Source organism: Rhinoderma darwinii, chromosome 5, assembly GCF_050947455.1.
Source record: "Rhinoderma darwinii isolate aRhiDar2 chromosome 5, aRhiDar2.hap1, whole genome shotgun sequence".
Lineage (NCBI taxonomy): Eukaryota > Metazoa > Chordata > Amphibia > Anura > Rhinodermatidae > Rhinoderma > Rhinoderma darwinii.
In genome coordinates, this window is record NC_134691.1 from 204,867,844 (window position 1) to 204,891,856 (window position 24,013).

Genomic DNA, 24,013 nt, shown 5'->3' on the forward strand with positions numbered 1-24,013 from the left:
AATCAGTATATGAGGTGATACATCATTAGGATAAGGCCTCATGCACACGACCGTATATTTGTCCTCCCGTAAACACTGGCGTAAATACGGGTCCTTGATCACAGGTATTCGGCCCTTATGCCACCCGTATTTACGGGCAAGTTTTTGGCTGCAAAATTGCACTGCACTGATCGGCAGCCCTTCTCTCTATCAGTGCAGGATAAAGAGAAGGGACAGCCCTTTCCGTAATAAAAGTAAAAGAAATTCATACTTACCCGGCCGTTGTCTTGGTGACGCGTCCCTCTCTTGACATCCAGTCCGACCTCCCTGGATGACGCGGCAGTCCATGTGACCTCTGCAGCCAGTGATTGGCCTGTGATTGGCTGCAGCGGTCACATGGGCTGTAACATCATCCCAGGAGGCCGGACTGGAGGAAGAAGCAAGGAGCTCTGGATAAGTATGAACGTCCTTTTTTTCTTTTTTTTTTTTTTTTTTACAGCTTTATCTATATTGTGATCGGTAGCCACTGTCCAGGGTACTGAAACAGTTGCTGCCGATCATTTAACTCTTTCTGCACCCTTGACAGTGACACTTTACTGACGTCGCCTAGCAACGCTCCCGTAATTACGGGTGCACACACGTAGTCACCCGTAATTACGGGAGTCCCATGGACTTGTATGGGCTGCCCGTGCCGTAATTACGGCCTGAAATAGGACATGTTCTAACTTTTTCAACGGCACGGGCACCTTCCCGTAAGCATATGGGAAGGTACCTGAGGCCAATAGAAGTCTATGGGCCCGTAATTACGGGAGTTTTTATGGTCGTGTGCATGGGGCCTAAGCCGGGGAAATAAAACTGAGGTTATAGGGGTGATGACTTAGGAGATAAGGCATCTGGAGTCAGTCTGATGGTTGATGTGACGTGTGTCCATGTAGTGGCTCATAAATCCAGGTGTTCGATTGAGGCATGGTGTCAATGACTGGAATTTTATCATCTTCTTGAATTCCCAAATTTTTCTCTCTCTGTTTTTAAAATGACCCTTCAGTATTAGGACCTTTAAATCTGCCAAACTGATTAGATCCAGAGAAGTGTTTTCCCACGGGTGTATCCACCTCCTGTTTTATTGTATGTCTGTGAAGATTCATCCTGGTTTGTAGTTTTTGTATGGTTTCCCCAATAGTCCTCTCCTGTAGTTATTGTCTCCTATAGTTAAGGCCCCTAACACTGCCCACAGTAAAAGGAAAAAAACAGCCATATGCTTACCTCTCCCGTTGCCGCTCCATCCTCCAGCGACGCCAGTCTTCCTCCAGCGGAAGGACGCAGCGGCGTGATGACGGCATAGCGTCGACTGCTTCATCACTAAAGCGCCAAGGCAGCGCTAGTCAACTCAATTGCATTCGCGTCCTAAGGACGCAAATACAATTGAGTGCAGGTGACCGTTCCCGGTTTCCTGCTTCAACTTAGTTCAACGAACCAGTTGTAATTTTCACAACCGGTTCGGGAGAACCAGGGTGAACCGGCTGGATCCCATCCCTACTATGCCTGTTATCTGATGAGGAGTCAGGCTGAGAAGATGGAGGAAGGGTCACTACAGATGCCCCTATCTTTGGCTCTATAGAAGCAAAGTTCTGGTGTCGTTTTAAAGATGAGAATCTCACCTCTAAAGAATCACCGTTCTAGGTGCTATAGAAAAAGAGATACAGGCCGTTTACCCCTTAGAGACACAGCCACTTTTGGCCTTGTGACCCAACCCGTTTGTTCCAAATCTGACGTGTCACTTTATGTTGTAATAACTTTGCAACTTATCCAAGCGATTCTGTGATTGTTTTCTTGTGACACATTGTACTTTGTTAGTGATAAAATTTAGTCGATACATTTAGCGTTTATTTGTGAAAAACACCAAATTTTGACAAAATTTGCATTTCCCTAAATTTTAAATAATTCCAAAACTTAATTTTTTGGTCTAGTTGAGTTCTAAAGTTACTTTAAGGGGCTTATATATTAACCTCCCCCCTCCCCCCAATCAACCCATTTTAAAAACGTCACCACTCAAGGTATTCAAGACAGCTTTAAGTACGTTTCCTAACCCTAAAGGGTATGTGCACACGCTAGCTTCCTTTTACGTCTGAAAAGACAGACTGTTTTCAGGAGAAAACAGCTGTGTCGTTTCAGACGTAAAAGCTCCTCCTCGCATTATGCGAGGCGTCTCTGACGCTCGTAAATCTTGAGCTGCTCTTCATTGACTTCAATGAAGTACGGCTCAAATTACATTGCAAAGAAGTGTCCTGCACTTCTTTGCCGAGGCAGTCATTTTACGCGTCGTCGTTTGACAGCTGTCAAACGACGACGCGTAAATGACAGGTCGTCTGCACAGTAGGTCGGCAAACCCATTCAAATGAATGGGCAGATGTTTGCCGACGTATTGCAGCCCTATTTTCAGACGTAAAACAAGGCATAATACGCCTCGTTTACGTCTGAAAATAGGTCGTGTGAACCCAGCCTTAGGAGTTTTACAGGATTTAAAGCGAAGTGGAGGTAAAATTTGCCATTTATATTTATTAATTTTTTTGCAGAAATTCCATTTTAATGCATTTTTTTTCTGTAAAACAGAAGGTTTGTACCAGAAAAAAAAAAACACTAAATATTTATTGCCCAGATTCTGAAGTTCTTAGAAATATCTAATATATGGGCGTAGAGTGCTACTTGACTGCAACACAGGCCTCAGAAATGAAGGCGCACGTAGTGGATTTTGTGGCTTTGTTTTCTTTATTAGAATATTTTTTAGGCACTATGTCAGGTTTGAAGAGGTCTTGTGGTGCCTAAAGGAAAGCTCCACAAAAATACACCATTTTGGAAACTACAGCCCCCCCCCAAGGAATTCATCTAGGGGTAAAGTGATCATTTTGACTCCACAGAGAACTCCTCCTGAGTACGGTTATACTCCATATGTGGTCATAAACTGCTGTTTGGACACACGAAAGGGCTCACAGAGAAGGAGCGCAATTTTGTTTTTGAAGCTCAATTTTTGCTGAAATGGTTTTTAGGTGCCATGTCGCATTTGCAAAGCCTCTGGGGGACCAAAACAGTGGAAACCTTCCAAAAGTAACTCCATTTACAAAACTAAACTCCTTGAGGAATTAATCTAGTGGTATAGTGAACATTTTGACACCACAGGGTTTTTGCTAAGTTAAGTGGAATTAGGTTATAACATGTCTGGACATATGACAGGACTCATGAGTGAAAGAGTACCATGCGCATTTGAGGCCTAATTTGGTGATTTTTACAACATTGGCCCACAATCGCAGGGCTCTGAGGTAGAATCGTAAAACAAAGCCGAAAGAAGTGACCCCATTTTGGAAACGACACCCCTTAAGGCCTTTTTAAGGGGTGTTTTTATTTAAAATTGATGCACAGCGGATGCTGCAAAGCCAAAATTGCCATTTTCCACTTATATGCCATTTTTGTGCGCAATATGATGTCCATTTTGTGGCACTTCGCAAATTCCTCATAAACTGTTAAGCGTGTTCTCCCTGGTTTGGGAATGACATACATGTCGTCGTAAACTGCTTTTTGGACACACGGTAGGGCTCAGAATGGAGGGAGTGACATTTGGATTTCACAGATTTTCTTGGTAGTACTTCTGTTTGTGGTTTTGCTGATCTTTTAGTCTATAATGTAGGGGCATATGTAAGCTGGGCAAGTACATCAGGGTATAATAAACTGGTGTTATAATGGGATAAATAATCCATAAATGTAGGGCTAGTGTGGCGCTGCTAAATGGTGCCCAATCTTATCCCACTTTTGAAACCCACTCTGCACATTTTGTGTCACTATATTCTGAGAACCGTAACTTTTTTTTTTTTTTGACGCAACTGAGTGACCGCTTATTTTTTTGCAGAACAATCTGTTATTTTCATTATTACCGTTTTGGGGTACATGTGACTTTTTTTTATCACTTTTTATTCCATATTTTGGCGAGCAAGTGACCAAAATGAAGCAATTCTGGCATTGTTTTTCATGCTTTTTTTGCAGTGTTCACCGTGTACTATAATTCACATATTAATTTTATTCTGCCGGTAGATCCGATTACGGCGATACTAAAAGTATAAAGATGTTTTTATGTTTTACATAGTTTGTATAATAAAATGTTTTTTTTTTGTTTTTTTAAATAATGTATTTTTTGTTGTAGTGGGAGGAGAGAAGGGGCTGGCACTGCTCCAATGCAGGGAAAGACACAGACTCTACAAATAAACGTTGTGTGGCTCAGAACACATGGGAATACAGCTGTCAAAATGTTGCCGGCAGGGTGCTCATCGGTGGAAAACGGCACGTATATGTAACTTGATAGAAGACAGATAAGAAATACGAGGCACTCACCGCAGTGGCAATAAAAAAGATTTAATGAGGTTGATCTCGGTCAGTAATGATGTGGAGGATGCCAACGACCGTTTCACGCTACAAGCGCTTTGTCAAGGCTCATACGTCATTTCCTTATTGCTCCTTTTATAACACGCTCCATAAGAGCTAACATAATACATTAAGACCCAATGGTCCCAGTGCCTCCGTTTTTAAAATAATTTCAGCCTCCTTTCTTAATAGGGTGCCGTGCCTGTCTCCCCCCGATGGGGCCAATTTAATTTGAGTTAATCCTGCAAAACGCAGTACCCGGTAATTATTACCATGGCACTCGTTCATATGCTGCATAAATGTGTCTAAAGATCGGACATGTTCGCCAAAGCGCTTTTGCATCTGGCGAAGATATGCAGCATATGAACGAGTGCCATGGTAATAATTACCGGGTACTGCGTTTTGCAGGATGAACTCAAATTAAATTGGCCCCATCGGGGGGAGACAGGCACGGCACCCTATTAAGAAAGGAGGCAGAAATTATTTTAAAAACGGAGGCACTGGGACCGTTGGGTCTTAATGACCGCAACGATCTCAGTTCCTTTTTAATGTAATTGTTTCAATTTTTTTAATAAATATTGTACTGATTGTACACTGTTATAGTTTAGTATCTTGCTATCTACTTTTGTGTATCCTTTTGCTCCTTTTTTGTTTTTTCCTTCATTTTCTTTTGTTAATGTATTATGTTAGCTCTTATGGAGCGTGTTATAAAAGGAGCAATGAGGAAATGACGTATGAGCCTTGACAAAGCGCTTGTAGCGTGAAACGGTCGTTGGCATCCTCCACATCATTACTGACCGAGATCAAACTCAATAAATCTTTTTTATTGCCACTGCAGTGAGTGCCTCGTATTTCCTATCTGTCTTCTATCAATGTATTTTTTTGTGTCACCGTATTCTAAGAGCCGTAACTTTTTTTTTTCGTTATCAGGAAAGCGGTGTTTTGTTTTTTTCGGGACAGCCTGTAGTTCTTATTGATACCGTTTTGATGTGCATGCGGCTTTTAGATAATTTTATTCCATTTTTCGGGAAAAATAGCGATTCTGCCATTTATTTATTTTTTTTTGTTTTTTTTACAGCGTTCACAGTGCGGGATAAATAACTATAGTTTCATATTTTGGGTTTTTACCAATGCTGCGATACCAAATATGTATACTCTTGAATGTTTTCATTTTTTTTCTTATAACAGAAAACTTATATTGGGAAGAAGGTCATTTTTATTTTTTACCTGGAAACTTTTCTTTTCATACCTTTTTGTAAATTTTTATTAACTTTTTTTTTTTTGTGTGTCCCACTAAGGGACTTGCAGGCCTGTACTGATGATCTCTATTCTAAAACATTGCACTACCTATATACTGTAATGCATTAGAGCTGTCAGTGACACAATGACTCTGGCGGAGCCTTATGGGTTTCCGTACTTGGCAGACTAGGAGGCCATTGATAGACCTCTGGTTTCTATAGTAACCATACACACCCGCGACCGCATTGTGTGCGGTGCCGATCGGCTACAAACCACCTAGATTCAGTGATCACTTTTGACCACGGCATCTACGAGGTTCGTTGGCTGGAATCTATGCTAGCTCCGATCCTAACGTTACAGCAGGGTGTGAGCTATAATATACAGCTCAGCTGACACTTACTGTTTATAGCACAGTTTCAATTTCTGAGCCTGCGCCATCGCTGCCACGTAGTTACATGCTGTTCGGTTAAGTACTAAACTGCAACGACCTAACTGTACGTGGCTCATGGTTACAGGGATTCTGTCACGGATTAGTGTGACGTAATGGGCGCATGCCCTGTAGAGCCGATTCCACCCATGAAACTTTAGTGGCCCTGTCAATCAGAGAATTGAGGGATGGACTAGAGGGAGAAAGTAGAGCGGTTTAAAGAGGTCACCAGATTTTGCAGCCCCTATCTGCTATTGCAGCAAATAGGCGCTGCAATGTAGATTACAGTAACGTTTTTATTTTTAAAAAACGAGCATTTTTGGCCAAGTTATGACCATTTTTGTAGTTATGCAAATGAGGCTTGCAAAAGTCCAAGTGGGTGTGTTTAAAAGTAAAAGTCCAAGTGGGCGTGTATTATGTGCGTACATCGGGGCGTTTTTAATACTTTCACTAGCTGGGCGCTCTGACGAGAAGTATCATCCACTTCTCTTCAGAACGCCCAGCTTCTGGCAGTGCAGATCTTTGACGTCACTCACAGGTCCTGCATCGTGTCAGACGAGCGAGGACACATCGGCACCAGAGGCTTCAGTTGATTCTGCAGCAGCATCGGCGTTAGCAGGTAAGTCGATGTAGCTACTTACCTGCAAACGCCGATGCTGCTGCAGAATCATCTGGTGCCGATGTGTCCCCGCTCGTCTGACACGATGCAGGACCTGTGAGTGACGACACAGCGTGATCTCTCGAGAACACGCTGTGTCTGCACTGCCAGAAGCTGGGCGTTCTGAAGAGAAGTGGATGATACTTCTCATCAGAACGGCCAGCTAGTAAATGTATTAAAAACGCCCCGATGTACGAACATAATACACGCCCACTTGGACTTTTACTTTTAAACACACCCACTTGGACTTTTGCAAGCCTCATTTAAATAGTGCAATAGCATGCACTGGTCACATTTTTAGAAAAAAAAGAAAATACACACGTCACATTATTATGACCACCTCCTACTTTTGACGTGGCAGCGCGTAGCCCATGAAGAGAGTGATGTGCCGTGGTGGTTATATAAGGTGTGCGAACACGTATCACTCCTTGATTTTATTTACCCTTGTGATGTCTTTTTTGATGGAGTATATTGAATAAAGTTATATTGGAGAACACTAGGGGGCTTGACACGAACAATTAAAAAAGTTTCCCCTTCTACAAGATTTACCCTGCCTACAGACACTGATCTATTTGGGTGTTGCTTAGACGGCAGACACTTCTACTGTAGCAGCAGATTTTTTAGCTGTTAAACAGTGTTAACAGATGGTTTTTCAGTTGTCCCTTCCATGGTGGCCGCACTTTGCAATCCTACTAATGCACCATTGTCCCCATGTCCATTAAGACAAATGGGACATGAGCTTCATCTCCTCTGTTACCCATCAGCCTAAACAGCACCTCTTACAACCTCTCCCACCAGTGTCTCCCCTTACCAAAGGGCGGACCATTGACGTGGTGTTCCTTCTGGTCACACATCTGGGGGTTTGAGGATGAAGGGTGTGTGTTAAACCCCCCTCCCCTGGGACTCCACTTGTATAGTCCTGCAGAACACACTATCCGGGTCCTATGAGACTCCGCCCACTGGCCGCTTCCTTTCTAGGGATTTACAAACCCTTAACTTTAATTTTTTACTTCTTTCTTGCAACAGGCATCATTTTTTTCTAGTTAGTGCCAGCAGTGCCGTTTTGCAGCTATGTGTGTGTGTATAACAGCGAGGGGGCTTCGCTCATCCAATAGTGTTACAGTGGGCTTTTCCCCCATCATCATCCATGACCGCACCCAGGAGGTTGACTTCATGCCTCCTGTGCTCTGGACTTTGCTCCTGGAAGTCGTTCTAGCCTCTGGACATGTAGCTTGAGCGGCAAATGCTGCGGGAAGATGCCACTGTCAATCTGCGGTGTCGGGGACCTATTGTGAGGTTAGAGACTAAGGCCTCCTTCCTCTATTGGAGCCTTCTGATGGGGGAGGCCCTGCATTGGACGAGGATATCGCGCGATCCTGGCGACATCCCTTATCTGCCGCCTGATCAGAGGGTGAATTGTCTAAGGTAGTACTAGTTGTATACTTCTATTATGCCTGAAGCTGATGCTATCAGTTCTGAATCTGCTGTACCCAGCGTGATCCCCGGCTCAGTAAGTCCTGGTATGAGGTGGGTCCTGTGTATGTTTTAAAGACGGGGAAGCCCTTCTCATTCTTTCCTCCCTTGTGTTTTTCCTAGGGAGACAAGGATGTGTCACATAAATTTAGAAATATTGTGTCAGCAAGTTTGCTTTATGTGCAATTAAACTTTCCTCAAGCCATAAGAAACATCTGTCAGTTCTGTAAAGAGAGAAATCTTGAGGAACAGCCTTCTCTTATTGATGAGATAAAATCTTTAATCCGACAAGATATTCAATCGTCTGTCATCCTTATGTGTTCAGAAGGACACAACAGGCCCATCCCCTTTAAAAAAGAGGAAGATAGATGTACTGAAACAGAAATCCGAACTCAACCTAGATTCCACTGTAAGAAAATTATTTTTCCTCAATTTATGAATGAGCTTCTTCAGGCCATAAGAACAACTATGCGTATTGAAGACATTCAGGGAGTTACAACTGTTAAGAGTGAATTGTTTGCTGGAGTTGGGAAGAAGAAAAAATAGTTTTTTCCTGTTCATGATCACCTTAATTAATAAAAAATGAATGGGTAGATCCTGATAAGAAATTGGGCATTTCTTGGGAGATGGAGCGCTTTATTTTTGATGCAGAGTTTGTCTACTTGGGACGAGCCTCCTAAAGTAGATGTCTAAGTAGCAAAATTAGGAAAGAAGACCTTTTTCCCGTTTCATGTCGTCTCCCAACTAAAGAAACCCATGAACCCGAAAAGCTGAGAGCCTAGTAAGATAGGCCAGGGAAACTTCAGCTGTACTCCTGTATGCTAACATGGTTTCTACCTGTGTAGCCTGGTCCTTGTTCCACTTAAGCCAGCTAGAGGCCCAACTTTCGGAACATACGTCCAGAGAAGACATCTCAACTTCACTTCCTCTACTACTACAGGCCACAGGTTTTCTTGTGGATTCATCTACTGAATCTGTTTGGGTCGCTTGCCATGGTGCATGTCACGATGCGGGGTGTGGACCCACTGGGCCGTACCGCGTAGCGGGATGGCAGCTGGCCAAACAGGTAAAGTACAAGAGTCAATAGTTCAGAGAGGATACCTGAGGCAACGTAGACAGTAGCAAGGCAGACACGTCTGGGACCAGGCGGCGGGTAGACGTCAGGTGTGGCGCAGCAGAATACGGCAACAGCTCAGCACGGCACCAGAACAGGATAGCACGGAAACCGGATACAGGAATAGGGTACACTGGGAAACTGGAAGACACTAGGAGACCATTAGCACGACATACTTCAGGAAACAAACAACGCTCTGGCAAGGAACAAGAGGGCAGAGCCCCTTTTATAGCCCAGAGCATCCTGGGCTAGATTGCAGACCAACTGCAATATGCGCGCACTAGCCCTTTAAGACCGTGCGCGCGCCCTCCGGAGACCGTCTCAGTATCCGTAAGTGAGTGCCGGCGCCTCACAGGATGACGACGCTGCACACAAGTCAGATGTCCATGGCCATGAACGACGGGCCGTGGCCATAGACGTTACAGTGCAGCTCTCTCCAACTCTGCCAGAAGGGCATTATGGTCCAAGACATGGACTGGAGACAACATATCTAAAACCATGTTGTTTGGCATCCCATTTTTGTGAAATTAAGTATTTGGACTAGGCTTGGAGGAAATATTAGAGAAGGCTACAGACAAGAAACAAACTCCTATAGAGGCAAAACTTTAAAAAAAAAAGTTCCTTTCATCCTCCATTCCGAACTCAGACATTTAAGGACTGGAAGATGGAGCTGCGCTAAAGGCAGTAGGGGCAGTAAACTCTTTAACGCCAACCGCAATCCCCAAGATCAACACTGATGCCATTGTTGGAGGCGGGTTCTCAAGCTACTTGGAAGTGGAGAAGGATATCCCCAAACCAATGTATTCTGAATACCATCTGTCAGGGGTATAAAATGGAATTCTGTCTCTCCCCCTTCCAAGTTTGTGGTCACGAGAATTCCAGTACTATTCTTCAGGAGGAACTTCAGGAAAACATTCAAGATCTTCTTAATCTCCAGGTTATTGTTCCAGAGCCAGAGGAAGGTCAGGGTCACTACTAAAACCTAATTATGGTGAGGAAGCAAAATGGCTTCCGCAGAACAATAGTAAACTGAAAACCCTTGAACATATTAATCAAGCACTACCGATTCAAGATGAAATCAATAAGATATACAATTGCTCTAATTGGGAAGAAATGCCTCATGGTAACAATGGATCTTAAAGATGCATATTACTAAATTCCCATTCACCCACTGTACTAGAAATTTGTCACACAAATTTGTCACATATCACAAGATATGTGATAAAGGTTGACCAGAGGAATGGGGTAGAGATCGCCGAAGCAACAGGAGCCGATACATCGAATGGTAGAATATGGGACTTAGACCAATTAATGGGACATTGAACCAAAACGTGTCGTCATTGAAAGTCCTACATGCAAGAACACCCCAGGTTCCGTGAGATATACCAGTGTGTCGTTGGCGTACATGCTAACCTTTACCTGTATGGGAGGGAGATTAAAACATATAATGCAGTGTTCTTGTCTTAAGTATTTCAGCGAGAGGTTCCACTGCCAGCGCAAATAATAGAGGAGAAAGAGGGCAACACTGTCTGGTACCTCGATCTAAACGGAATGGGTCTGAAATCCAACCATTTACTGCCACAAGGGTCAAAAAAAGAAAATCCCATTCTTTGGAGTCAAACCTTGAGCGCCAACATCCTCATGAGTGGGCTGCAAATTTGTGAACCGTCTGCGAAGATTAACCCCTTCCCTCCGCAGCCATTTTTCGGATTTTCACTTTTGTTTTTTCCTCCCCACGTTCCAAAAGCCATAACTTTTTTTAAAAAATGTTTCCATCAATATTGCCATATGAGGGCTTGTCTTTTGCGGGACAAGTTGCAGATCTTCCTTCACAGCACCATTTTTTGTACCATATAATGTAGTGGGAAACCAGAAAAAAAAAATGTGTGGTGGAATAGGAAAAAACAGCGATTCCTCAATCTCTTGTGTGGTTTTGCTTTTACTGCGTTCACCATGCAGTAAAAACGGCATGTTAACTTTATTCTGCGGGTCAATACGATTACAGTGATACCAAATTTATATAGTTTTCTTTGTTTTACTACTTTTACAAGGGAAAAACTGATGGTTAAAAATAAATTGCCGCCATATTCTGAGAGCTGTAACTTTTTTTTTTTTTATTTCTCCGTCGATTTTAGCGGTATGAGCGCTAATATTTTTGCGGGGAGAGCTATAGTTTATATTGGTACCATTTTGGGGTACGTGAGACTTTTTTGATTACTTTTTATTTAATTTTTTGTGGGAGATGAAGGGACCAAAAAACAGCAATGCTGATGTTTTTTAATATTTTTGTTTTTTACGACGTTCACCGTGCGGACTAAATAATGATATATTGTTATAATTCAGACTTTTGCGGACGCGTCGATACCAGTTATGTTGGCTTTTTATTTTTTTACATTGTGCTTGAGCCAAAATGGAAAAAGGGTTTTTTGAACTTTTTGAATTTTTTTTTTTTTATTATTTATTTATGAAAAAAACTTTATTTTACTCTTTTTTTACTTGTCCCCCTAGGGGACTTAAACCAGCGATCGTTAGATCGCTTGCACGATATGCTGCAATACTAATGTATTGCAGTATATCGTGATTCTGACAAAGATGACTGATCTGGGGGACTTCATCAGGCCCCCAGGCTGTCATGCCAACCAACGGCACCCCCCGTGCCACGCGGGGACCGTTGGTACGTTACAGGGGGTTGCCCCCCTGTTTTTAGTCATTCAAATGCCGCGATCGCTATTGACTACAGCATTTAAAGGGTTAAACAAGCAGGATCGCGCTCGAACAGGATCCCACTCGTTACCCGGAAGTGTCGGCTGTAACACACAGCCGACACACTCGCTCTATTGAGCAGGCTCATCCCATCAGCCCGGTTCATATTCCCCCACCCGGCGTGCGCTGTATATATACGGCGGATGTTGGGAAGGGCTTAAAGAGGCTCTGTCACCAGATTTTGCAACCCCTATCTGCTATTGCAGCAGATAGGCGCTGCAATGTAGATTACAGTAACGTTTTTATTTTTAAAAAACGAGCATTTTTGGCCAAGTTATGACCATTTTCGTATTTATGCAAATGAGGTTTGCAAAAGTACAACTGGGCGTGTTGAAAAGTAAAAGTACAACTGGGCGTGTATTATGTGCGTACATCGGGGCGTGTTTACTACTTTTACTAGCTGGGCGCTCTGATGAGAAGTATCATCCACTTCTCTTCAGAACGCCCAGCTTCTGGCAGTGCAGATCTGTGACGTCACTCACAGGTCCTGCATCGTGTCGGCACCAGAGGCTACAGTTGATTCTGCAGCAGCATCAGCATTTGCAGGTAAGTAGCTACATCGACTTACCTGCAAACGCCGATGCTGCTGCAGAATCATCTGTAGCCTCTGGTGCCGACACGATGCAGGACCTGTGAGTGACGTCACAGATCTGCACTGCCAGAAGCTGGGCGTTGTGAAGAGAAGTGGATGACACTTCTATACACAACGCCCAGCTAGTAAAAGTAGTAAACACACCCCGACGTACGCACATAATACACGCCCAGTTGTACTTTTACTTTTCAACACGCCCAGTTGTACTTTTGCAAGCCTCATTTGCATAAATACGAAAATGGTCATAACTTGGCCAAAAATGCTCGTTTTTTAAAAATAAAAACGTTACTGTAATCTACATTGCAGCGCCTATCTGCTGCAATAGCAGATAGGGGTTGCAAAATCTGGTGACAGAGCCTCTTTAATGGCAGTAGCTTTGTCAGGCATATAGCCCGTCTGGTCTGGGGGTATCAAATACAGTATAACCGTACTCAGTCGGCTAGCCAAGAGTATTGCCAACATTTTTATGTCAATCTGGAGGTGGGAAATGGGGCGGTAGGAATCACAGTAAAGTGGATTTTTACCCGGTTTAGGCAGTACAAAAATTGTGGCCTCCCTCATCGAACGGGGAAGTTCTCTAGAGACCAAAGCCAACTGGTAAACGGGCAGCTAAAAAATGTGCAAGCCGTCACTACCAGGTGATTTAGACGTCTGAATGGAAGCTGTGGACTCCAGAATCTCCTGCACAGTGTGAACTGAGACCAGCGGTTTTGACATAAAATACGTTTTTGCGAAATTATGAATGCAACTATTCTTGCATGAAGGAGGACATGCAAACGGAAGTGGTGTCATAAATATGTATGTGCTTGTATTTATTTTAGCCTATATTTTTGGATTATCATCATGTTTCATGAAATGTTCGTGCCAACTTCTGATTGAGAACCGCAAGTGTGAACAGAGACCAGCGGTTGAGATATACAATGAATAAGTCCTGTGAAATTACATATGTTACTTACTCTATAGGAAGGGGGAAATGCTAAACGGAAGTGGTGTTATAAATCTGTATGTGTCTGTATCCTGGCCAGGAGATTTTGGAAATAATTTGTGTATATTTTGTTTGGAAAAAGTAATTCTATCCAAGCTTCTTTTTCTATAAATTTATATTCTAAAATTTACTTAGAACTTAATAAAATATTTTTATGTTTATTATCCCAAGAGTGCCTGACTTGTTTCTGGAAACATTTTTCTTTGTATACTTTATTCTTCTGAAACGGCACCGTGCAATATATTTACTGCATATTTTGGGATTTCTATTCGGTATGGTTTAATAACCATTTATTTTTCTTTAGTCTGAATAGTGTTACACCCCTGGCCAAATTAGTGACTGTGGAATGGTATGACCACTCAATCTACGGCCTATTTAGAAGTTGAAGCTTAACTGATATGTGGGTCTCCTGAAGGCATATTATGTCAGTCATGCTTTTGCAAATAACTAAATACAAGGGCTCTCTTGATTCGATCATGAAGACCTCTCACATTTCACGTTAAAGAGATTAGGTCAGTAGGAATAGTAAAGGATAAAAGAGCAAGTCCAGATCCTAGCGTCTATGATTGACCAGTACATAAGGAACAATGTAACCGTGGGCTAAAGAGAAAAAGAAGCATGTTATGTATTGTGTAAACAAACATGTATAACATGAGAAAAGAACATTTACCCCCCCCCACACCCTACTAACATGCATGAAGTTTTGGATCCCGTTGACCAAAAATTAGTTGTAACAGCAGTACAAACTATATGCAGAAGTTATGCATTTTGAAATGGGGATGCAAGGGTGCTTACCCCCCAGTAAAAAAAAAAAAAAAAAAAAGATACTGAATGGATAAATAAAGTTGTCCATGCAATGAACAAGTATACTGCAGTTCCAACACAGAATTACAGAAACTAGAAGTTGACCGTAAACTTAAAACTGCGGGTTAGTAGAGATATACAGCCACATGTGTCAGCAATTAAATATCCGGATGTCGAGGAGAATCAGCTTGACCACGAGAGCGAGTCTCCAACCAGTCGAGGACCTCCTGAGGTGTAGTGAAGAAATGTGATCGGCCAGCCGCCAGAACTTTTAGCTGTGCAGGGTACATCCATAGCGTAATTGAGATCACGTTCCTTGAGCTTCTTTTTGGCAGTAAAGAATAGAGAGCTCTTCTTCTTGACTTCAATGGAGAAGTCGGGGAAACTGAAATTTGCGTGTAGGTATATGGAATTGATCCTTCTTCTCTGGTGAGTTTGAGGATGGTGTCCCTGTCCCAGAAGTTAAGGAGTTTGACGATAAACGTGCACGGTGGAGCCCCAGGAGGCGAGGGTTTGGACAGGATACGGTGGGCCCTTTCCACCACTAACATAACTGAGAATTTCTCTCTGCCAAAGGCGGTAATGCGCAAACGTTCCAGGAAAGACTCGGGGGAGGAACCTTCCGTAACCTCTGGCAAGCAGATAAATCGAAGGTTACAGCACTTCAGTCTGTTTTTCTGATTGTCTAGATGCTGATGTAGTCTAGTGAGGCCCTGTTCAATGTCTCCAAGACGTCTACTGAATAGAGGGGCTTGGTCCACCAGCGTACTGACTCTGTTTTCAACCTCTGTCACTCTTTCCCTAGTATGTTGCGCATCTTGACGTAAGAGGGAAATAGCCACTTTCATCTCCTCGATGCGTGTGGTTAGGTTGGACTGGCACGTATGTATGGCCGCCAGAACTTTCAATGTGTCTGGGTTAGTCAGACGGGCAGAGGTAGGCTGATTTTAATTCACTGGAGACGGATCAATAGGCTGCACAGTAGTAGATGTAGATGTCAAGGAGTCTGCTCTATGGAAATAGTCCAGCTTGCCAGCCGATTTAGTTTGATATTGGGGGCGCCATGGCTGTAAATGAGAGCGTATGGAACACTGATATGAAGTAGGATTCTCAAGGTGGGTTGGGCACCCTAGGAGTGTCAAGGTGTTACATTACAAAAGAGTAGAGACAATTTGGGGACCCAAGGGGGCCATTCGTAGATTTTGGGTGTTTGTTAGAGAAAATTGGTGCACTGAGTGTTTGCATGTGACCCACAAACAGGGTTGTCGTGGTATCTTGGCAACAGAGTAACAGTCCGGTTAGTAATACAGGCGGTAAATGTGCAGACAGAGCCACTGGGCGTATCGGAGAATAAAGCAATGGGGTCCAACAGGCTGGTTGTTTCAGGTGTGAGCTATGGGTGGATATGAGCCCCCAAAACACCACACACGTTGGCGTAGAGGCTATAAGGGATCAGTGTCTGTCCAGTCACCCAGCAACTGGACAGTCTGGTATTAAGGGAAGCCTTAGTGGGATACTGTATAGTTCAGGGCTATTAGGTCTGTGTGGCCTTGTGACAACAGTTTAGTTGAACACGGGATATTGCACTCAACCCAGTAGTACTTCAGAGTGTGTTCCTGAGCGTCAAGATGGCCGTCGTCAGGCAGTGTGGTATAGACCCGCTGGAGCCAAATCCAAGATGGCGGCCATGATTTCAAAAAGCCATTTTTGTATTAAATAAGCAGTCCCACATCCGTCGGAAATCTAGGCCGCAGCTTCAGGCCTAATAGTAGACACGCAATCTTAAAGCATAGCCAAAACGTCCGGGAGTGGGGCCAAATTGTGCCAGATGTAGCGGAGGGCAGCAGGAATAGCACTATGTCCAGGTATTCGTGCTGGAAGAGGGTGGATGGCACTAGATTAGGCTCAATGGTGCAGAGCTCTCACCAATTGTGTCAAGCCACGCCCCCTGATCACTTTTTATTTAATTATTTGTGGGAGATGAAGTGACCAAAAAACAGGGATTTCTTGCATTTAAATATTATTTTTCTACGGCGTTCACCGTGCATGTTAAATAATGATATATTGTAATCGTTCATACTTTTACAGATGCGGCGATACAAGTTATTTGTTTTATTTCATTTTTTTTTTACTTTTTATTTTTTTAATATATATGAAACAATTTGACTGTATTTAACTTTTTTTTTATACTAGACCCCCTAGGAGACTTGAACCAGCAATTGTTGGATCGCTTGCATGATATACTGCAATACTAATGTATTGCAGTATAGTGTTATACTGACAGTCTCCTCATAGGAGTACAAGGCTGGCAGACCTGGGGGCCATCAGCAGCCTGCCATGCCAACCATTGGCACCCCGTGATTACATCGTGGGGGGGCGCACACCTGTTTCCAACCACTTAGGTGCCGTTATTTCTGTTTCCCACTCGTTACACTGAAGTAGATACCATATATATGGTAGATGTCGTTAAGGGGTTAATTTACATGTGAACTGAATTCCTAATTGTCTCTTGTAGGGGAAATGAATGTCCTATTTTATTACCATGTTACAATTTTTTGTTTTCAGATTGGTTACCTAAAAAAGAATGTGGATGGCAGTTTGTTTTACACTGTAGTAAACTCTGACCCAGATGTAGAGGGTAAGTACAGTCGTACTGTATAAGGTAAAAGTCACAAGTCTCTGTCCTTCTTCCTTTTATTTTTTTATTATTTTTTTTTACTTGGTTCATGTAGCCAGCAACAGAGATTTAATTTCATGTTGTTTCTTTAGGCATTTGTGTGTTTCCACAATGTTGCTAACGGCACTGTATAAGAAACCATTCAAATCTCCATTCACCTACTGTCCGGCATTATTGACCCTGTTTCAGTGAATACTTGTATTCCCCATAAAATCACAATTCTTTAAGCATCTCTTCTTAAAAATCTGTGTTGTGCTGTTCCTCTATTTTTCCTCCTGAAAATTTATGAAGAAACTAAGAACTGAGTGGTACCATTAGGGCATGACCACACATGGCGGAATTCCTCCGCAACTGTCCGCATCAATGCCGCACCTAATCCGGGTTGCGGATTACGGCTGCGGATCTGCACAAAATGTGCAGAAAATTGATGCGGACTAGCTGCTGCGGACTGCGGGAAAAGTGCTTCCCTTCTCCCTATCAGTGCAGGATAGAGAGAAGGGACAGCACTTTCCCTAGTGAAAGTAAAAGAAATTCATACTTACCGCCCGTTGTCTTTATGACGCGTCCCTCCTTCGGCATCCAGCCCGACCTCCCTGGATGACGCGCCAGTCCATGTGACCGCTGCAGCCTGTGCTTGGCCTGTGATTGGCTGCAGCCGTCACTTACACTGAAACGTCATCCTGGGAGGCCGGACTGGAGACAGAAACAGGGAGTTCTCGGTAAGTATGAACTTATATGTTTTTTTACAGATACATGTATATTGAGATCGGTAGTCACTGTCCCGGGTGCAGAAACAGTTACTGCCGATCGCTTAACTCTTTCAGCACCCTGGACAGTGACTATTTACTGACGTCTCCTAGCAACGCTCCCGTCATTACGGGAGCCCCATTGACTTCCTCAGTCTGGCTGTAGACCTAGAAATACATAGGTCCAGCCAGAATGAAGAAATGTCAAGTAAAAAAAGCAAGACGCATCCGCAGCACACATGACATGTGCATGACAGCTGCGGACTTCATTGCGGAACTTTGAATCTCCATTGAAGTCAATGGAGAAATTCCGCCATGAGTCCGCCACTGCTCCGCAACAGACAGAGCATGCTGCGGACACCAAATTCCGCTCCGCAGCCTATGCTCCGCAGCGGAATTGTACGCATCGTGTAAACGAACACTGCTAAATTAAAGTGAAAGTCAATGTAGAAACGGCTCCGCTGCGGATTAACGCTGCGGAGTGTCCGCAGCGGAATTTAAGTGCAATTCCGCCATGTGTGAACCCGCCCTAACTCTTATCAAAGCGGCATGTGCCTGCAGTCTGAGACTGAGCAATGATTGGGCAATGTCAGTCTGCGTTGGAAAATACCCCTCAACTTTTAACACCCAGTTGTAAATTTATAGAAGGAATAACCGAGGAACAACACAATTCTAAGAAAATATTTTACAGAATCTTTATTTTATGGAAATTGCATGTATTTCCTGAAGCAGAAATGAGGAGCGGTGACAGGTCTTTTTGTTTAGCCTAGATTTATGTACGCATAGGAGGGCTTGTTTTTTGCAGGATGAGTTATAATATTTAATAGCAGCATTTTCGGATGTACATCCTAATTAACTTTTAAAAGTTTATTTTGGGAGCAGAGCAAAAAAATGTTTACTGTGCAGATTTAAATATGTTTGGTTCTGAGGATCATTACGAGGATACCAAGTTTATGTAGTTTCTTTTTATATTTAACCCTCTTATTTCAACAAATGCTATTTTTATGGTGAAAAAAAAATGTTGTATTATTTTTTTCTTTGTTATTAAAGGGGTTGTCCGGGCACTGAGCGGTTTTTCATAATAATGACTTATCCACAGGATAGGTCAGCAGTATATTGATCGTGGAGGTCCGATACCAAGGCCCCGCACCGATCAGCTGTTCTGGCAGAATTCGGGCACGAGATGTCCATGCCGGAAGCAGATAGCTCCGGTCACCGTATAGCGACAATGCTGCAGTACTGCAGCTCTGCTCCTATTCACTTGAATTGGAGAAGAGTGGCAGTACTGCAACACAGCCGATATACTGTGTACAGAACAATCTGCTTCAGACACCAGCCACTGCATAACATCCGGTGCCCAGAGGCATCCGGGACAACTGATCGGTGTGGGGACCTATCCTGTGGATAGCGTGATTTTCTGCAGCCCATTGGAAAGTGAGTGCTGGCTGAGAATGTGCAGTCCCACTCCAAGACACTCTGGGAGACCTGTTCTCTGGATCGGTGGGCGTCCCATTGGTAGGACCCCCGCCGATCCCGAGAATGGGGGTCCCAGAGTTTCTAATGTGAATGTAGTGGGACTGCGCATTCTCAGCCAGCACTCACTTTCCAATGGGCTGCTGGAGATAGTGCTACCATGTGAATACAGTGGGGCAGATTTACGAATACTGTAAGTTTTAGACCATGTAAACATAGGCAAGGCAGTCGGAAAATGTGCCAAGTTTATCAAAGTGGAGCATGCTGTATAATACGTTTTTAGCGACTCTAGCTAGACACTGTTTTCTTCCTTATACCACCTATTAGTTGTCTTAGTGTATGCCAATTTTTTGTTTAAAAAAAAAAAAATGCTATATGTTACACCCTAGAGTTCTTAAAGAGCTTAGTTCAGTTATTTCTGTCCCCCTCTTCATAATATTCAGAGATTCTCTAGTGACTCGTATAGTGCCAAGGGACTGGCGCAGGGCAAATGTGGTGCCTATTTTCAAAAAGGGCTCTAGGTCTTCCCTGGGTAATTATAGACCAGTAAGCTTAACATTCATTGTGGGGAAAATGTTTGAGGGGCTATTGAGGGACTATATACAGGATTATGTGACAAAAAATAGTATTATAAGTGACAGCCAGCACGGTTTTACTACGGACAGAAGCTGTCAAACCAACCTGATTTGTTTTTATGAAGAGGTGAGCAGAAGCCTAGACAGAGGGGCCGCTGTGGATATAGTTGTTTTTGGACTTTGCAAAGGCATGTGACACTGTCCCTCATAGACATCTAATGTGTAAATTAAGGACTAAAGGTTTAGACTGTATAGTTTGTAATTGGATTGAGAATTGTCTCAAGGACCGTATCCAGATACTTGTGGTAAATGATTCCTACTCTGAATGGTCCCCGGTTATAAGTGGTGTACCCCAGGGTTCAGTGCTGGGACCACTATTTTTCAACTTATTTATTAATGATATAGTGGATGGGATTAATAGCACTATTTCTATTTTTGCAGATGACACCAAGCTATGTAGTATTGTTCAGTCTATGGAAGATGTTCGTAAATTGCAAGCAGATTTAAACACAGTGTTTGGGCGTCCACTTGGCAAATGAAATTTAATATAAATAAATGTAAAGTTATGCACATGGGTACGAACAACCTGCATGCATCATATGTCCTAGGGGGAGCTACACTGTGGGAGTCACTTGTTGAGAAGGATCTGAGTGTACTTGTAAATCATAAACTAAATAACAGCATGCAATGTCAATCAGCTGCTTCAAGGGCCAGCAAGATCTTGTCGTGTATTAAAAGAGGCATGGACTAGCGGGACAGGGATATAATACTAGCACTTTACAAAGCATTAGTGAGGCATCATCTAGAATATGCAGTTCAGTTCTGGGCTCCAGTTCATAGAAAGGATGCCCTGGAGTTAGAAAAAATACAAAGAAGAGCAACGAAGCTAATAAGGGGCATGGAGAATCTAAGTTATTAGGAACGTTATTGAAAAAAGACGACTAAAGGGGGACATGATTAACTTATACAAATATATTAATGGCACATACAAAAAATATGGTGAAATCCTTTTCCATGTAAAACCCCCTCAAAGAACGAGGGGGCACTCCCTCCGTCTGGAGAAAAAAAGGCTCAACCTGCGGAGGCGACAAGCCTTCTTTAGGGTATGTGCACACACACTAATTACGTCCGTAATTGACGGACGTATTTCGGCCGCAAGTACCGGACCGAACACAGTGCAGGGAGCCGGGCTCCTAGCATCATACTTATGTACGATGCTAGGAGTCCCTGCCTCGCTGCCGGACAACTGTCTCATACTGTAATCATGTTTTCAGTACGGGACAGTAGTTCCACTGAGAGGCAGGGACTCCTAGCATCGTACATAACTATGATGCTAGGAGCCCGGCTCCCTGCACTGTGTTCGGTCCGGTACTTGCGGCCGAAATACGTACGTCAATTACGGACGTAATTAGTGTGTGTGCACATACCCTTACTGTGAGAACTGTGAATCTATGGAGAGTCTGCTCTTATGTGTAGAAGTTTTTTACTTCACTTTTCCCATCCATTGGTTGAACTTGATGGACATGTCTTTTTTCCACCGTACGAACTATGTAACTATATGCTGTATTTTTAGCGCATGGTTTCGCATTCTAAGCCACACCACTTTTGTTAGACCATGCCCTTCCTTGCTAAGCCACAATTGCCTTGTCAAACATAAAAAAAAAAAGTGTCTAAAATCGTTTATATGAGCCAGAATTCTGGTGCTTTTTGAATAGTAAATCTGCCCCAATGTATCGAAAAATTCAACATTTTACTAAATAAATACATTTTACATAATACATATTTTTTTAAAAAACATCAATATCTATAGGAATGAAGATAAATCATTGCTATGATTGAGACCTAAGGGTCCTACGAAATTCGGATTTAGCTTCACATTGCAACAACTTAGTATCAGGGGCCAACACAGGATTTTTAAAGGGGGGTTTCCGAATGAATACTTTTTAAACCAAGTTATATTCGCCATGCAGGTAGAAGGACCCTGTGGTTTAAACGCTACAAGTATTGGTCTGCGCCTATCCACCATCCTAGCCTTTTATATTACTAGTTTTTATATAAAGGGCTAGGTGTGTGTGTATGTGTATATATATATATATATATATATGTAAATGTGCATATGCTTGACCACTACTCACTACTTCTAGTGTAAAAACCACACTCATATTGTCCCCTGTAGACAGTGCCCCCTGTAGATAGTGCCTCAGATATAGTGTCAGTGCCCATATCAGGCAACTAACCTGTCCCCATTCCCATGCCGTCCTTCAGTGACTTCGGCCTGATCTTTTCTGACCATGCTTGCTCCAGCGGAATGGAACAGGTAGCGCGATGATGTCATCATGCTGCCTACATCACAGGAATAGCACGAATGGCGGGGAAGGGAGCCAATGCAGTAAATTGTATATGAAGTCTCCCGAGTCAGCGGGTATCACTAGGGGATAGCAGGACCTAAAGTACAATGATAATTTGGCACTGGTCACCAGGGAATTTTTGGGCAACTAGAAATCCCCCTGCCTGCGCCACTAAGTTTGTCGATCCCACCATTAGACGGGGTAGATACTCATTATATTCCTGAAGACTTTAATGTGGATACATCACTATTGTGAATATTCTGAACATGTGCAATAAATCACGGAGCTCCTTTCCTTGTATGTAAATACATATGTTCACGGAAAAGTTTAAAAGTTGCATGATCTTTTTGCCTATTCAAGAAAATTCAAAATACAACCGCTTTATTAGATACAAAATAAAAAACAAAATATAAAATGATACAAACCCATGATGCAAGGATCCCCACACGTAAATACTAAAAACCTCCTATAGAAAGAAATGCATAGGTAAATACAGCAAAGTGCCAGTGCCTGAACAATAAACGCAGCATCCCCATATTAACAAGTGTCGAGTTAGGGAAAACAATTAGACTAAACAGGCACAAAAAGGAAGACAGTATACAGACCAAAAGAGGAGGACCCTGATCCCCAACACGTGTTTCGCAACCTGCTTCTTCCAGGCAAGACCCGTCTGAATGTAACGATTGGCGGTTGTAAAGCTTTGTTCTTCAGATCCTGATCAACCTCAATAATAATCCAATGTTTCTTTATTGCGTATTTTAGACATTCCGCAAGCGGACTATATTGAAAGATAAAGAAAACATGATTACAGTACGGGACAATTGTCCCGCAGCGAGGCAGGGACTCCTAGTGTCGTACAGAACTATGATGCTAGGAGCCCGGCTCCCTGCAGTGTGTTCGGGTCGGGACTTGCGGCCGAAATACGTTCCGTCCTTTACGGACGTAATGTGCTCGTGTGAATCCAGCCTTTAGGTGTTTCTCAGGAATTAAAGCAAAGTAGAGGTGAAATTTGCAAATTTCTTTTTTTTTTTTGTGTGAGGGCTTATTTTTTGCGGGACAAGCTGTAGTTTTTATTGGTACCGTTTTTTGGTACATACAACTTTTTTTGAGCACGTTCTATAAAATTTAGTTTTAGCGCTAAGGTGACCAACCGATTTTGGAGTTTTTAAATTCTTTATTTTTTACAGCATTCATAGTGTGAGTTAAATAATGGTATATTGTAATAGATCAGACTTTTACGGACGCAGCAATACCAATTTTGTGTATTTTTTACATTACTTTAGAGAAAAAATGGGGAAAGGGTTGTTTTTTGGACTTTAAATATTTATTTACTTTTTTTTCCACTAATAACTTTATTTACTTTTTGTTTTTTTTACACATTTTATTAGTCCCCCCAGGGGACTTGAACCAGCGATCATTAGATCGCTGGTACAATACTCTGCAATACTAATGTAAATTACAATTTTACTTTATTCTGCGGGTCGATACGATTACGGAGATACCATATGTTTATAGTTGGGTTTTTTTCTTCGTTTTGCAGCGTTTGCGCAATAAAATCTTTTTTTTTTAAATAAAATTATTAATTTTTTGGCACCCATATTCTGAGAGCCATAACTTTTTTATTTTTCAGTCAAAAAAGCTGTGTAAGGGCTTGTTTTTTTGTAGGACGGGTTGTAGTTTTTATTGGTATTTTGGGGTACATGTGACTTTTTGATCACTTTTTATCCTATATTTTGGGAGGGGTGGTGACCAA

General features: G+C 42.6%; 1 protein-coding gene across 6 annotated transcripts in view; it reads left to right on the plus strand.

Moving 5' to 3' along the window:
• The window catches only part of BRD9 (bromodomain containing 9), a 148,619-nt gene that overhangs the window by 56,512 nt on the left and 68,094 nt on the right, over positions 1–24,013 (plus strand). For all 6 annotated transcript variants that reach the window (XM_075826875.1, XM_075826874.1, XM_075826878.1 and 3 more), the window contains exon 10: positions 17,007–17,079. In XM_075826875.1, the coding sequence (XP_075682990.1) occupies positions 17,007–17,079 (73 nt within the window). The remainder of the gene's footprint in view (positions 1–17,006; positions 17,080–24,013) is intronic.